This window comes from Canis lupus, chromosome 28, assembly GCF_048164855.1.
Source record: "Canis lupus baileyi chromosome 28, mCanLup2.hap1, whole genome shotgun sequence".
Classification (NCBI taxonomy): domain Eukaryota; kingdom Metazoa; phylum Chordata; class Mammalia; order Carnivora; family Canidae; genus Canis; species Canis lupus.
This window is the reverse complement of record NC_132865.1, coordinates 22,572,546-22,588,733: the sequence shown is the minus strand read 5'-3', so window position 1 is coordinate 22,588,733 and position 16,188 is coordinate 22,572,546. Positions and strand designations below refer to the sequence as shown.

General features: G+C 38.2%; 1 protein-coding gene across 11 annotated transcripts in view; it reads right to left on the bottom strand.

Annotated features, from left to right (window-relative positions):
- The window catches only part of NCOA2 (nuclear receptor coactivator 2), a 295,906-nt gene that overhangs the window by 108,616 nt on the left and 171,102 nt on the right, over positions 1–16,188 (bottom strand). For 9 of the 11 annotated variants that reach the window (XM_072804308.1, XM_072804304.1, XM_072804314.1 and 6 more), the window contains 2 exons: positions 3,993–4,097; positions 975–1,147 (listed from right to left, as the gene is read on the bottom strand). In XM_072804308.1, coding sequence (XP_072660409.1) covers positions 975–1,147; positions 3,993–4,078 — 259 coding nt within the window. In that variant the 5' untranslated portion in view covers positions 4,079–4,097. Of the gene's footprint in view, positions 1–974; positions 1,148–3,992; positions 4,098–4,326; positions 4,544–5,477; positions 5,627–16,188 lie in introns of those variants that run through there. The other 2 variants (XM_072804311.1, XM_072804310.1) reach the window with 2 other exon arrangements.

Below are 16,188 nucleotides of genomic sequence, written 5' to 3'. Positions count from 1 at the left end.
TAAAACTGTTTGATATAAAACTTAGCTTACTAGTAAACATAGGAAGATGAAAGAGGCTATGATGATAATATGCAAATGAGTAGCTAGGATTTTATGACAGATGGGAAGTTTCAGGTCATATACCTACAGAGGTGAAGACATTATTTTTCTAAAATCTGCCTCGTTTGAGTATCACATAAAAGGTAGATAAAAGAAATGTACTGAGGGGATGCATTCAAAAACAGATTACAAGCGATAATAATCTCCCTAGCCCTGAAGGAAAGTAGCGTATGAATACTTTAGGAGCATATATTGGCTGTGAGCACCCAGACACTGTTCATGCTTGCCTAATACTGATTTTTTTTTGGCACCACAAAGTCCAATGTGTTTTTTAAAATATTATTTTCTTAATTTTTTTTTCCTTCAAAGAAGAGAGGCAGAAAATGATCTCAGAAAACCCCAGGAAGAAAGCTGTCATGTTCTGTGTTTCAACTTCACAAAAGAATTCTGACTAGAGGCTTGAGCCTTTCAAATCTCTTGTCATTCAGGATATGAAATTCTAATCTAGCGGCGTGGCCAGTTGAGGCTGAGACTTAATCAAATATGCTGACTAGCTGAAACAGGAGGTGGCTCACTTCCTTACTTCTGGTTTCCATCTTTAGTTGCCTCCTTACTTGCAAATTATGACAGTCACTTGCTGTGCAAGCAATGAAAATTCCAAGGTAGGGGAGGAGAATCAGTGGGCACCTAATTGAGTTTTACTAGATGAAAAGTTACATCACCCTGCCTCACCTCAGTCTCCTCTGTCTTTAGGGAATTGCTGAATTTTATATAAAGCCTATTTATAAACCACTGCAAGTGATACTTGCATTCATCTTGCACTGTGACATCATTACCTCATCAATATTTAAGCATAAGAAATGGATTAAAGGGACTTCTCAACACATGAAAAAACAGAAACCAGCTAAACTCTCCAAAATATTCAGTCCTCTTACCTTGTTCTTTGATCTGACGAATTTGCTTCACAGTTTCTTTTAAGATTGCACATTTGTCAGGCTTGAAGTTAAAGTTGTCTATATCATTAAAATTTGCAAAAATCAGCTCTGCAAGTTCTTCAATATATTTATTTTCCTGTTCACGATTACGTTTCTCAGTGCTTCTCTTGGGACTAAAAAGAAGATACATGTTTTTTTATTATGGAATTTGAAAAAAGCTATTATAAAAAATGTAAGCATATTAAACAAGTTCTAATACAGAGATAGCAAACAAAAGTTACTTACATAAACATGAAAGTACTTTGGGAAAAAAAAAATGTTGCACTTTTGTTTTTAAATCAAACTCACTCCAGTACGTAGCTATAGATTTACTTGTCTGATCATTTGTTCAATTTGTGTCATGTCTCCCACTGACAGTAAGCTTCACAATGACAGGGATCAGGACCATTCGCTCATCACTGTGCTTAATACAACACTTGGCAGAAGTAGGCATCAAATTTATTGTTGAATACATAGAGGAAGGTTTTAGAAAGGTATGGGAGATTATGCTAAAAAATTTTTTTAATGTACTTAAGATTAGAAGAAGAAAGGGAACTTAACCTAGTTATAATAGGAATAAATAAACTGCAGGGATTCCTGGCAAAGCATAAAAAGATAAAAATAAATCTCCATAACTTCATAGACTTCTTTAGGATGTTGGTAACCAAGTCAAACATTATCTTTTAGATAATGCAAAAAAAACCACAATCCAGCCAGAAACAAAAGCGAAACTGACCTAGGGTATTTGTTAACTGTCCAAGCTGAATGACGTGTAAACTATACACAAATGGTCCAAGTTCAGCTCAAGTTTTAAAAAAGTTAATGGAAGAGAAAAAAATTGGCAAGATCTTCTCATTTCAATTTGACAAAATATCAAGTTCCCTTTGATAACAGCATATAGCCTTTTCTTTTAATAGAGGGCTCACTAACTGACGTTCAAGCAATACATTAAGTAAGAAAAGTAGGTTGTTTATGTAGTTTTCTGCATTTTTCATGTATAATTTGTACATAATACCAATTGACAAAAATTTGTAGTTTATAATAGATTTCCATCTATTTGCCTCTAAGTGTTAGCTTTATTTTCATAAACTAATAAAGCTAAGATAGAACACAATTTCTACATTTCACAGTGGTCACACCGTGTGTTCAAGATCACCCAGGGAGTTACTGGTAGAGCAGGGACTAGAATGCAGTTTTTCTAGTCTCATTTTGATTCCTAGATTCTACCTCACTAAGTACAGGGAAAGGCAAGGAGTGACTGGAAGGCACAGAAGAGCCAAGTTCCCATTGTGGACCCCTCTACCCTCCCCCCACAAGATGACTAAACACAGGACAAAGAGGTGAGAAAGGGGAGCCATGTTACAAAGCCCCAAGAGCGCCCGCTTGCAAGAGGGGTTCAGAGATTCTCCACTGCCACATGATACCAGCGCAGCACCAGGTAAGAGAACAACAGCCCCTACACTGAACAGCCTCCCCTTTATCCATCTGCCTCCTCGAGTGGGCTCCTGAGCATTACAGGCAGTCTGACAGACAGAAGGTGTTGATAGCCAGGAGGTACTGGGGAATCTGGAGGCCACATACTGGAGTGGAGGGTTGGAATCCGGAATGCGCACAGTAGTGATTTCCTAGACTTGTTCTGCTTGGCAGCTAAAAGGGGAAAAGGGAATATAAAATATTTTTTGCTCTTTCTCCTTCTCTTCCTGTCTTAATGGCTTTTCCTAGTCGTCTTCCTTGTTATTCTTCATCTGATCTTTTTGCAGGCCATTTAATAGAAGCTGCTGTTTTTACTTAACCTTTAAAATCATTTATATGATATAAGTAATCAAAAGAATGAAGTCTCTCCTCCCTTTGTCCCCTATTAGCCTAGCTCTCATCCCCCAAAATGGATTAACAACTCTAAAGTATTTCTTAATTATCCTAAAACAAATGGTTTATACAAAGGGTAGTACTCCATAAACATGCTTCAAAACTTTTCTCTGGGGCAGCCCGGGTGGCTCAGCGGTTTAGCGCCACCTTCAGCCCAGGGTGTGATCCTGGACACCTGGGATGGAGTCCCACATCAGGCTACCTGCATGGATAATGGAGCCTGCTTCTCCCTCTGTCTGTATCTCTGCCTCTCTCTCTCTCTGTCTCTCATGAATAAATAAATAAAATCTTAAAAAAAAAAAAAACTTTTCTCTGTAACAATATTCTTAAGAGATTCTTTTTATAGCAATCCATTAAGTGTCTTCATTCCTTTTCCATAGCTATATTGTATTCCAGGTTATGGAGGTATCATAGCTGTTTAGATAGTTCCCTACAAACTTTTGGGTTTTTCTTAATCTTCTGCAATTATTAAATAATGCTGTAGTAAGTAAACTCAAGTGTCTACCATTTTACATGTGTGAAAGTATACTGCTGGAAAATTCCTAGAAGTGGACTGCTAGTTCAAAGAGGATATGCATTTATAATTTTACTAGATACTGTAAACTATCCTGCATGGAGATGAAAACAACTAACACTTCCATCCATAATATATGACACGGAACTTGCTTTAAATTACTTGTTTTATTCACTGAAGGGCACAATCTTTTGTCACCAACTCAAAAAATGCTAATAAATAAAAGTAAAACTCAGTGTAAAATTAACAGCAAATTCTACTATGGGATCTTCTTGTCTTTACGACATCCTGTGAATCTAACAGAAAAAATATAGAAGACTCAAAATTATATAATAAACCTGCTTTAATAGTCAAGTACACAGGAGACATCAGAAGGAGCATATAGCTTTCATCTTCTTATAAAAGAATAACAAACCCTGCAACTGATTAGCATAACCAAAATGTAAGCTAAATGATACATATTCAAAGGTTTAACTGCTAAAGGAGAAATAACAAACAGTATTTCGATTAGGTGTCAAGTCAATGCTAAAATATTAAAGAAGCATGCATATGTGGCTTTCACAGGCAGCACTGATTCTGTTTCTCGGCAAGAATCTAACCTGGGTCCAAGCTGGTCAGGACATTCCTTGCGCTTTCTTGTCTCTGCCCTGGATGGGTCAGAGGTATTTTCTCCCATCCCACTCATCTTGAACACATATCAGCAACTAAAAACAAGAAAGGGGGGGAGAGAATGGAGCTGATGATAAAGTGCCAGATCAATTTACCAACAATTAAAGAACTTGAACTTCAATCAGAAATTTGACAATACTTATTAACACATTGTTTTGATTAATATGCACATGTCACTGTTAATGAAAGGGCTCAATTTTTTCTGACCTTGTTTAAAAGTGAAGTATATGTAAAGGTTCACGTTTCAAAAGCAAACAAGCCTACCTCCTTGGGCCCAGACTCTTTAAGCAGGCGTTGTGTTTCAGCAGCACCATGAACTACAGCCGGCTGGCCCCAGGGTTTCTGCAGCCAGCCTTCAGTTTCAGGAGTGATCTTGCACCATGGGGAAACTACAGGTGTTGTAAGGGGCTCCTCCCAGTCTCTGTTTGGGGTTGGCCAATGTGAAGTCTGTGCTGCAATAGCTCACCCATGACAGACGGCTCTGGGAAGAGGCAGTGCCCCACCACTGAGTTGAATGTTTCCAAATCCGCTGGGCTACGTCTGACCCGCTGGTCCGGGCCCCCGCACAAGGCCTCCATAAGCAACGCTCCCCAAAGGGAGGATGTTCGCGCCTCCCCGTGGAGTCTCCCGTTCCCTCCACCCCTGCGGCAGCTGCGGCTGCTCCGCCCTCCCAGCCCGCTCTCCCCTGCAGCTCGCCTTCCAGAGCACACCTCCCCTCGGTGGTTTCCTCTCTCACATCCTGCCGCTCCTGATGCTCCCTCCCTCGGCTAATTCTAGCTGCTATCACCCAAGGTCTTAAAATATACTAAAAAAAAACAAAACAAAACAAAAAAGAAACAAAAAAATCCTGCAGGGAACATTATTGACCCTATGAAGGAGGCCAATTACTGGCTCCTGCTTCCTGAATTCCTTCCAATAAGAAAATGAAAGGTTATATAGCAAGGGAATCAGTGTGTTCCCATTCGCCATCATTAGTAAAATCAAAATAATATTTAAATACACAAAGAACAGAATGATAGAGGTTTAAGTTCTAGAGAACTAGACAAAGGGACTACAACAAAGATGCTGAGGGGAGATGGTGTGGTCGTTTAAGCACAAGGTGCTTAATAACTGCTTAGCAAAAGAAAAAAAAATGCTGCCTAAAAAGACTAAGTCAGCATTTAAAAGTCTTTCTTAGAGTTCCATCCAGTTCTATGCTACTTCCCCCTTCCTTCCATCTCCCAGGCTTCTAAAAGTCACCTTCACCCTCCTTTACTTTCTGTAGATTGGAAAAATCAGACGGAAAGGCCAGACAGTGGAAGGTCAAAGACTTAAGAAAGATGTCAGAGTAACAGGTTCATCAAGAGCAAGGACAAAGAGGAAGGTGGGCTAAGAAAACACCACCCAAGACCCATCACTGTATCACCGCCACATACCTATCACACTGCCCAGCCTTCCCTCCGTGTAATCCAGATGCTCGGGCTCCCTACAATCACTTCTTCTGGTCACACCTCTGATCCAAGAGTGCAGAGAAATTAATTTTTTTCAGTCATGTGTAAGGAGGATGAAGAAACACTGTATCAATCGAGGTAGGCTGCACCAATCACACATGATATTCCAGAGGTCGCATAGGAGGGGACAATTCTGAAAGCTATCGCATAGGAGGGGACAATTCTGAAAGCTAATGCCTGAGCTTCCTGCCGGTGGGAGTAATGTAGCCAAGTCCCAAGGTCCTGTACTGTGGGCACAGTTTGGGGCTGATAATAAAATATAATCTGTATTTAGTTATTCATTTAGCATTTACTTCACACTAAGCAATTTTTGGACTTGATTTAATCATCAAAACAGACTAGGAGAGGCAACTGGGGAGAGAAGCTGCATTTATGTAATCCATGTCCAAGCTCTACCACTTGGTTAGTTGTGGGACCTTAAGAAGTTACCTCTCATGGCTTACTTGCCTTTTCTGTTCAGTGGGGACAGTCATTAGCATCTCCAGCCCAGGGGAGTTAAGCAGTTTAGCAAATACCAGAGCTGGGATATTTGTACACAGGGTTACACACTCGTACTCTTAATGGAGACGTTATGGCAAAGGTCTCATCAAATAAGCCATTCTTCCAGTGATCACATAAGCACAGGTCAGAAGGGAGAAGCAGCAAGATATGGATTGCATGTGTTTCTGTGCGGGACTCTCCATTCATTCGTTCATTTATCCATTCATTCAAAGACTGCTTGCTGGTATGAGTCAGGCTCGGTGCTCGAGAAGCACAAGGAGGAATGATGCTCTCAAGATGAACACAACGTAAGAGGGGAGACACATCTGTACATGGGAAAAAATGCAATAGGTAAACTCGGTAAAGATATCGTGTAACTGGTGCATACTCCCGAGTACTGGAAGGTCCAAGAAAGAACACTTTGCTGGCTGGGATACGGGCACACTGAGCTGGCCTGAGGACGGTTGGAGTTCTAAGGGTGAGGAAGGGGGCCAGGGCATCACAAGAGGTAGAAGAGGACAACGGAGAAGCAAAAACCTCAACACCAAAACCCTACGCAGATGATACTGATGCACATTCCTTCTCACTATTTCTCTGCAAACTTGGATTCTCACGGTTTCACTCATGAGAGTGTAAGGAAAAACATTACCCATCCAATCTAAGTAAGCTTTCCACAAATGAACCTCCAGGAATTTCACTGTGGAAACAGTATTCTATGTTTCGTAAAAATTCAAGTAAATTTTTATTTATTTTTATTTATTTATTTTTTTTTTAATTTTTATTTATTCATAATAGTCACATAGAGAGAGAGAGAGAGAGAGGCAGAGACACAGGCAGAGGGAGAAGCAGGCTCCATGCACCGGGAGCCCGATGTGGGATTCGATCCTGGGTCTCCAGGATCGCGCCCTGGGCCAAAGGCAGGCGCCAAACCGCTGCGCCACCCAGGGATCCCCAAGTAAATTTTTATCATCAAAATGTAACACTCAATATTCAACAAAATGCCCTATACAGCAGTTACATGGATTAAGTCTGTTGATGAAAACGGCTACTTGCCCCCCCCACAAGGTATCACTATTTATATTTAAAAATACAGTACAATCAGAAAGATTAGAAAGCTTTTCAAAAGACAATATATTAGTGATTATCTTACTTAAATCTATCCTCAGTTTTGGGATTTAACATTAGCTTCAGCCATCATCTCTCTTAAATATCCCAATATATATATATACTAATAATTATAATGTTGTATGAGGGGGCAGAACTGATATATGTCAACTAAAGGGCTAGAAGGAGATAAGGAGCAAAAGCAAGAAGCTAATAATTTCTGGTCTAAGTATAGAAAACCATTTGAGCAGATTGTTTATATTTGTGTCTACTCAATACTGGCTCACAAACCACTCTATTTGTAACTTTAAAACATCATTAATTTCCTCTTTAAGTTATTTATGGGCTAAGTTTTCTCTTTTATTATTATGTGATGGTATCTTAAACACATTTCCTCAAAATAAAACAAAAATTATCTTTATGAATTTCCTTGCTTCTTATTTTTCTGTGTCTACCCCATATGTCCACTTTTCTGAGCAATTTTCCTAGGGCTATGTATGCCCAGTACACACTGCCAACCAACCTGTAAACCGCCAAAGGAAAGAAAAAAAGAGGGGGTCTGTAGGAAGTAGGGACAGGTGGATGCACTCTGCCAGTCATGGCCATTAGGCTGGGGATGCTCCCCTTTGAACTACTGCTCATGAACCAGGGGAAAAAAGACAAGAAAGAAAGGAAAAAAAGGGAAAAAGGAAGGAAGGAAGGAAGGAAGGAAGGAAGGAAGGAAGGAAGGAAGGAAGGAAGGAAGCAAGCAAGCAAGCAAGCAAGCAAACAAATTTAGGGCTGAAGCCTAGAAAGGAGAAGGGTGGTGGTGCTGATGGGTGGCAAGTAGTTGGCTCCTGGAAGTATCTTTCTTGCCTGCCACAGGGCCAGAAGAAGTATATGAAATTCTGGAGCAGATGTGTGGATTTCTGCCCTGGTCTTTAGTGGATGAACCAAATAAATAACAGTGAGCCTCATTAATGAGGTGCTCAAAGAAGAGAAGTGTGGTGCTCTAATCTAGAGGACTCTGACTGATACTCTTCATGCCCTAGGTGAGGATCAGCTGGCAGCAAGTGTAAGTATTTCACACTGGAACATGTGCTAGGGCTAGGTGAGTTCATTTTTTCTCCCACTCAAAGTGACACAGAGAAAAACCAGCAATACAATGATAGATTTGATACATAGATTTATGACTACTAGTGTACACTTAGGCACAGAAAAATAATCTAAAATAAACTCTATGGATAGATGAGTTTTAATGCATTTCTGTAGATCAAAGTTAAAAATCCATTCCCAATAAAAGGGTAAGGGATGAAAAATAAAGGGCAGCACTGAAGGTTTAGAAACCTTATTTTATTTTGTAAGTGGGCCTAAATTAGTAAGTTTCTTAAAATTTCCGCACGTTTTCAATATTCGCATGAAATTAAAATTCTCCAGCATTTCACTCTCAATTCTGAAACTGTTCAATGTAAATGACAAAAACTGAAAATGACACAAGTAAACTCTTGGGTCATATCTGATGGTAATTACAGTCATTGAGAACAAGCCAGTTTCTACCAGATGTGGGGGGCTGTGAACGAACAAGTTTGGAAAAGGAGTTTCAATTTGTCCATTCTTGTTATCTGCAACAAACAATAGTCCTGCTCCCACTGTGACAGGACCGCCTCCCTTACATCCTCTGATACCAACTTGTATAAACTAGATGATAAAAGATGTTACAACCACCAGAATTAAGGCTTGCCTTTTTTTTTTTTTTTAAAGTAACAATATTCCAGGAGGGGTGAACAATGCCAGTTACAGCCTTAGCCTAAGGACAGAAAGCAAAATGGAATGTTAAGCCTAAACACAAAACCTGTACTCTTCGTTCATGAAATTAATCAATATAACTCATCAGGTACCAAAGCTGTTGCTCACAGTAGTCTCATACCATTAAAGCCAGTTAATTATCCAGACTTCATGCAAACGATAATGTGCATTTTATCTTTCATCAGTACTGGCCATCTTCCAAACAAGGCCTGTAAAACTGTCAGATTTATTATATGTGGAACAAATTCAGTTAGAGAATAAATAAGGATAACAGTGTTGCTGAAATCCAAACATAATAAGTGATCAACATCAGATCTCTTTACTACTAGTTCCAAGAAATATTTTTTAAGTTAGACCCTCTCTGAAATTCCTTACTTTGCGATTAAGTTTATAATGAATTGATATACAAAGAGCTGTTGAAACAACTTCTCTTATCAACGCCTACAAGAGGAGCCGATACCTGATAAATCATCAAGCTCTTGATATGAGACCAGAAAGGCTTCTATAGCTTCCAAGGTTCTTTCTGAACTCTCTCTACAGAGATATATGACATTGCTGTATATTCTGTAGTCTGATTCTTCATATACTTTGTAAGACTAAGAAATACTCAAGTAATATTGCAACTGTATATAAAGCTTCACCAAAATGCTTTTCTATTTGTTCTATTATGAAAGGAGAATCTTTTCAGGAGCCCACCTCAGCAGGGAACAATGCATTCACTATTTCTTTATCACAAGTGAAAAACATTTGCTCATTCTAAACTTGAAACATTTTTTTCCCTTAAAGTATACTGTGTTCTGGGAGGGATCCCTTTCCTTTAGAAAGAACAATTTCTGGGCTACTTTCTGATAAGCCAAAAAGAAAACAGTATCTAATGCTCAAAAATACTAAATGTGCTTTTGGGTGTAGATGCCTGAGAAAGACCGAAAGTAGAGAATGGCCAGACCTTGGAAGTCAGTAAGCTGATACAGAGATAAAAAACACCGAATAGAAGGAGGAGGGGAAATACCTCTTTTCAAAGTGTCAAGTGGACAAAATCACCCAAAGCAAACATTATTTTGGCAAGACCTCAACTCTTGGCAAGAATTAAATGAATATTCTCTGCAATAAATATACAGATTATGCAAGGATATACTGTTGCTTCATATAAATAAGCAAACAAAGGAACATCACACATGCAAATATAAGTTGTGTAGATTTACTAAGTGCAGGGATGAGAGCACGCAGAAAAATCAAACTTTTTCTTTCCACTGGCAAAACAATTAATGCGTTTAACAAGTAGCAGAAGAGGCTATACAGTATTTCAAAAATAAACTGCAGCTAGTCAAGGGTATATTATTTTTATTAAAGTGTTATAGCCCTTTTTAACTAGGCCATAAGAGCACTTTTAACTTCATCTTTACAAGATGCTATATTGCTTCTTGCTTTTCACACAATATTAATTTGCCTCTCACATTACAGTATGTATCTACAGATTCAAAATTGTAAGACTGCATGTTAATTCATAACGGCGACAACAGTTAAACTGTAAAGTATTAGGAAACTCACTTCACATAAATACAGAACAAAAGGCATCTTATTTGGAAACAAATTCTCAGTTTAACTTCAACAGTTTTGAGCAACTTTATGCTTGAATTTTTTATTGACTGCAGTAGCTGAACACGAAGTACTGTTATTAGGGTATGATTTTTCAATAATAAAATACTAACAGTTTACAGCTAGAGATGGGATTAAAGAAGAGAACAGCCTGCAGCTCTGTACTATTCCCTGAGTAAAATGGCTTCAGCACCTACCTTCCTTCATGCTGTTTCTTACTCCACAGAAAAGTAGTATATTGTATAAACAAATGTTTAAGCTAAAAAATTCCTTCCTTTTCAATATGCTTTTAGATTTACTTTTGTATAATGGCCTTAAAGTGGTATATTAGACAGTAACTAGAAGACATATTCCATTTTCTGACTGAAAGCCAATAATACTCATGAATTTTTTAGCTGAAAGACACTTCAAGATGCCATTGGGAAGACTGTAATAAACACATTAGGCTGCAAATGGGCAGCAGTGGCTCTGTAACACATGCTGCAATAATCAAAGAAATGGTGAAGTTCGTGTGCACCGGGTACACAAATATTTCGCTGTCACATTTCCATCATCCACATGGCTCCTAGAGAAGGGAAACTCCTCTCTTCAAGTCTTAGCTGAGCAAAATCCAGTGCAGAATATGTAAGGAGCAGAGAGCTGTTCTAAACTATCATTACCAACAGGGGAAAAATGTCTAGTCTGACATCAGTGGCAGAGGATGGTTTCTGCTTTCTGAATTCTCATAGGCTAAGTTCCTTAATATAGCTGGTGGCTGGGCTGCTTCGAGCCCCAGCGACGTCAGCCGGCGCTAATATGGCCAGGAATAGCAAGGCGAGGTCTCAGTAAGGTCTGGGACCAGAACGTGGGGAAGAAGCTGCATCCCCTGCATAAAGGAAGACCAGCCCTCCCCTTGGAGCCCGGCATACTTAGCCCAAAACCTGCTCTCCCTGAAGGCTTCAAATACTGGAAAGAAGCCATCAAACCAACAACTACAGTGTAGTACTTGTGCTCGAGTTTCATACCTCATCCAGATCAAAATTCATTTATCTGTCTTAATTCTGAAACCCACTTTAAACTTCCTTATAAGATTAAAGAAAATCTCCCTAATTTATGAGAAAAACTTACCGAAATGGCAAGGGCAAGAGAGTCTGTTTCTAAATAAAGAGGATTTTTTTTTTTAAATTATTCCAATTGTAAAACATTTTTAGGTAAGTAAATGAAAACCCTTTCTCATAGTATAGTATGTTGGGGTTTGTATGTGTGTTTACTAACATTTATAAAGTACTTAATTGAGTTGAGCCCTTGACACACATTTTCTTGCTTAAAAATCCCCATGTTTATGTTCATATGCATGTGTATACACACTCTCTCTCTTGCCTTACAGATCATCTAACCACTCTGACCTGTTTTCTTGAGTAATTTGCCCAAGTCACACAGAAAAATAACAGGTCAGGAGTCAAACTCAGGTATAACTCAGTATAATAACTATCATTTACTGAGTGCTTAATAGCTTGGCAGGCACTCTCTACACACTTCACATATATGAACCCCTTCAGTGCCTGTAACAACCTATGCTTATCCCCATTTTACAGACCAGGAAATGGAGATACAGAATAAAGCAACTTGACCAAGGCCACAGTTAGGAAGTTTTAGAGCTTGTAAGTGAATCCAAACACTTCCTTATTTCTTAACCACCACAATGGGAGCACTGAGGTTCCTGTATTTCAATACTTTCCCTGAAGAGAGAAACAAATTCATATATATTATAGAAAGTAGTATGTTTTAATTTAATTTGATCATCAGTGAATAATTTGAAAGTACTTTTCTTTTTGCTACAAATCTAATGGTATTATTGCAAAATGCACATTTCTTTCTACAAAAAACATACATCCTTTAGAACCATTCATCTATCCACTCAATACCTAATTAATACACCAGGTACTGTACACACTGTAAATAGAGCCACGAACAAAACAAAGTCCCTGTCCTTCTGAAGTTCACATTCTGCTACAGAGGAAATCATGCCTCAGCTCACAAGCAATTATTCCCTGAAGGGAAATGAATTAGCACTATTATTATTGAATTTATTATGAAGTTATTGAAATAACAAAACCACCTAGAAATTTTCTCTGGCACACTAAGAATGCTGAGTTTCATTCCAAATGGTGAACCTTTCTTTTCCTATAGAAGTAGTAATTGATTAATCTTAAAAGTCAAAAAAAAAAAATTTTTAAAAGTCAGGTATCAAAGCAATCATAAAAATGATACCTACTACCTTTAATCATTTTAACTTTAAACTAAAAATATACATTTATCAGTCTCCACTGCAGTTTCATATTTGTTATTAAGACATTATTCAATATTTGTTTATCTAAAACAGAGCTAGAAATTGCAAACAATCTGATTTCTTTAAGTGCTTACAAAGTATATTTTTATTATTTTTATCTATTATAGATGTGAGGCATATACTTATTTCAGAGCAACTTTTGTCCATTTGAGTTTTTCAAAGCATTCATCCTGGTTGTTACAGAAGCATATGTCTTTTCAAACTCATAATTAGTCACATAATATTTAATTAAATTATGTAATTACAACAAGTGGCATAAACCAGTCTAGATAAGAAGCTGGCTCTTGGTAGACAGGCAGTGTCACTGCAGGGTACAGAAGTGTGGAGTGCCCCAGACACCTCAGCAGCATCAGTTTTGTGATTTACAGAGGAAAGCACAGATCATGTGATTAGTGCAGTCTGTCAGTCCTAATGGAGGCTGATTTAGAAAATCAGAATTTATGCAAAGGTAACCTAAAGGCGAGGTCATTGAATCATTCAACAAATACACCTCTGGAGTGTCATGCCATGGTTCTACATAGTGGGGGATACAACAATGAACAAACAGACCAAATCTTTTACACATGACTCTTACATTATTATTTATTTATTTATTTTTAATTTCTTCATGTGACAGGAGGACAGCAGGAGGAGCAACAGGCAGAGGGAGAGGGAGAAGCAGGCTCCCTGCTGAGCAAGGCTGCATCCCAGGACCCTGGAATCAAGACCTGAGCCAAAGGCTTATCCGACTGAGCCCCATGACTCTTACATTCTAATAAGACAGTGGAGAGGGAAGAAACAGTGAAACAAACATTTACTATATCAGACAGTGATTAGCACTTAAAAAAAATTAGGTAGGGTTAGGGTAGAATACAATGTAGCTTTTCAAAAATGGGTGGTCAGGAAAGTTCTCTCTTGATAGAGTGACAGCTGAGCAGGGACCTTTCTAACAGAATCCAAAGATTCAAAACAGAATCTATTATGCAACCATGAAAAGCTCAGAGTACATCGTCTGCTGTTCACTCTGGTTTGGAATCCCAGGAATATCACATATTAGTTCTGTTAATTACGTTAGTTAAGCTCTTTGAATCTAAGTTTCTTCATTCTTCAAGAAAAATACTTATCTTTGTAAGTTTGTTGAGAGCAAGAGATTTAAAGAGCATACACCAGTGAGGGTTTTATTTAATAAACCTAAGCTATTATAGACTGGATTTGATAGCATGTAAATGTTCATGAAATAATTTAAGCTGATGGTGAAAACAGATGGATAAGATTAATTTATAGAAAAAAATTGGAAGAAAATTCATCACAATATTAGCAGTTAAATTGTGTTGATGGGCACTATGGGTGTAATTTTTCTATTTTCCAAATTTCCTTTCATTAACACATCAGATTTTTATGCGTTTACCAAAAAAAGGAAGGAGGGAAGAGGAAAAAAAAAGGAGGAAGTGGAGGGGGAGAGAACAGGGAGAAAGGAAGAAGAGAGAAAGGAGAGAGGAAAGAAAGGAGAAAGGAGAAAGGAAGAAAGAGAAGGGGAAACAAAGGAGAAAGGAGAAAGGAAGAAGAAAAGGGGAGTAAAGAGAGAAACCTGGCTATACTGCTGGAAAAAAAACAAAACAACCAAACCAAAAAGAGATTTTTAAAATAACCAGCTCTCTGGAATGCAAATTACAAATGTACACTTTTTTACATGCATATTTTTGGAAGAATATTGCATAAAGTGAGGTAAGCCTACCTATAGTAAGTAAGAAACACAAAGACTGTCCCAAATGGATGCAACGAGAAATTGAATTTCATTTAAACGAAATCTGAAGTATAAATTATCTCCTTTGATCAATCAAAAGATATTCTATAGCAGTTTCCAAACTACTGAAACTGTCTTACAACAAACTCCACATTCACCCTAAGTTCTTCCATATAAGGAAGAGGAAATTCTTGGTCATTTTGGACTTATCACTTATTCTCTTTAACTTTAGGAACTTTCTATTTTCTTTCCTACTGACATGACTCTCTTAAAGCAAGAAAAATACCCATGTCATGAGAGCCTTCCGGCAAAGGTTACAAAAATTGCTCTTCTTCCTTAGGAAAATCATATCCCTCAAACTCGGCTGAAAAGCCATCCTTTTTATGAAGGCTTCTCAGCTTCCAGCAGGAAGAATTAAAGGTTCCCTTCTATTAGTTCCCCAGCCCAGAAGAATTAAAACAACACTTCTTTCTCCTGAATCATTAGTTGCTTCCCTCTGGGGAGGGTTCAGGGCACTCTCTTGGCACGCTTGCCCTGCTACCATTTCCCTCTGCACTTTCTGGGTGCCACAGAGGAGACTGTGGATATTCATTCTTTCCTGCCCTTTCTTTCTCACTTATCTTAACTCCAGACTTTCTTAGGAGTTCTTCATCTCCAATCAGAGAGGAAAACAAAGTAGGGGCAAAATTTTTAAGCATGTCCCAAGGATAAAGTACAGGAACCAAATTAAATGTTTGTGCTTAGAGAAGAAACTAGCAGAAGGCAACAAGCTCCTTTGGTAGTTTAAATTACTCTGTTTCTTTACTAAGGTAAAACCTATGTGTAAGAAGTCTCTCCGAAATATTCCTTTTTATGTTTTCTTTCTCTGCTCTCCACCACTCTTTCACACAAGTGGAAAATGAGCAAGGAGGAAAAACTTGGTTTGGTGGGAGGACCTCTGAATCATTTTCTCACCATACCAATTCCTATAAACTTGCTTTTGGTCACATTGTTACAATAATGCTCAACAGTATTTGCTGTGAGGCAGTGGTTGCCATTAAAAATAGAAAAGGGGCAGCTCTGGATCAACAGCCCCACCCCCATTCAATTTGGTCTTATAAAAATAAACTAAATTAAGTATTTTTACTTGCAAGTAACACATACCTACAGAATGACTTGCTGAAAATTACTAGAATGTAGAAAGTTATTTACAAGAACCATTATCCTAAAAGCATTTAAAAAATAAAGTTGGCACCTAAATATATGAACTAAAACATTATTTTTTTCCTCTCTCAAAGACTGAATATCAGTAATTTGTCGAAACTGACCATATTCTAGTAGTTTACAGGAGGCTTACGTTTCAGTTTAAGTTTCAAACTTGGGACACACAGCCTTCAGAAGTACAATCAATCATATTGTTATTACTGTGACTGTACAATAGAGCCCAATTCTCTGATCTCAGCATCAGAGGCCGGAGAGACCTCAGGTTTTGAGGATGTTGTGAAGAGGACTGAGTTGTCCTGGAGAGATGTAAACGGAGGGTTTTCTCCTCTTGTAATAATTCAGATGGAGAGTTACAGTATTTTGTAGAACTAAAAAGGTAATTGGACTCAAGAATGGTAGCTTCTAGTTGCCCACTG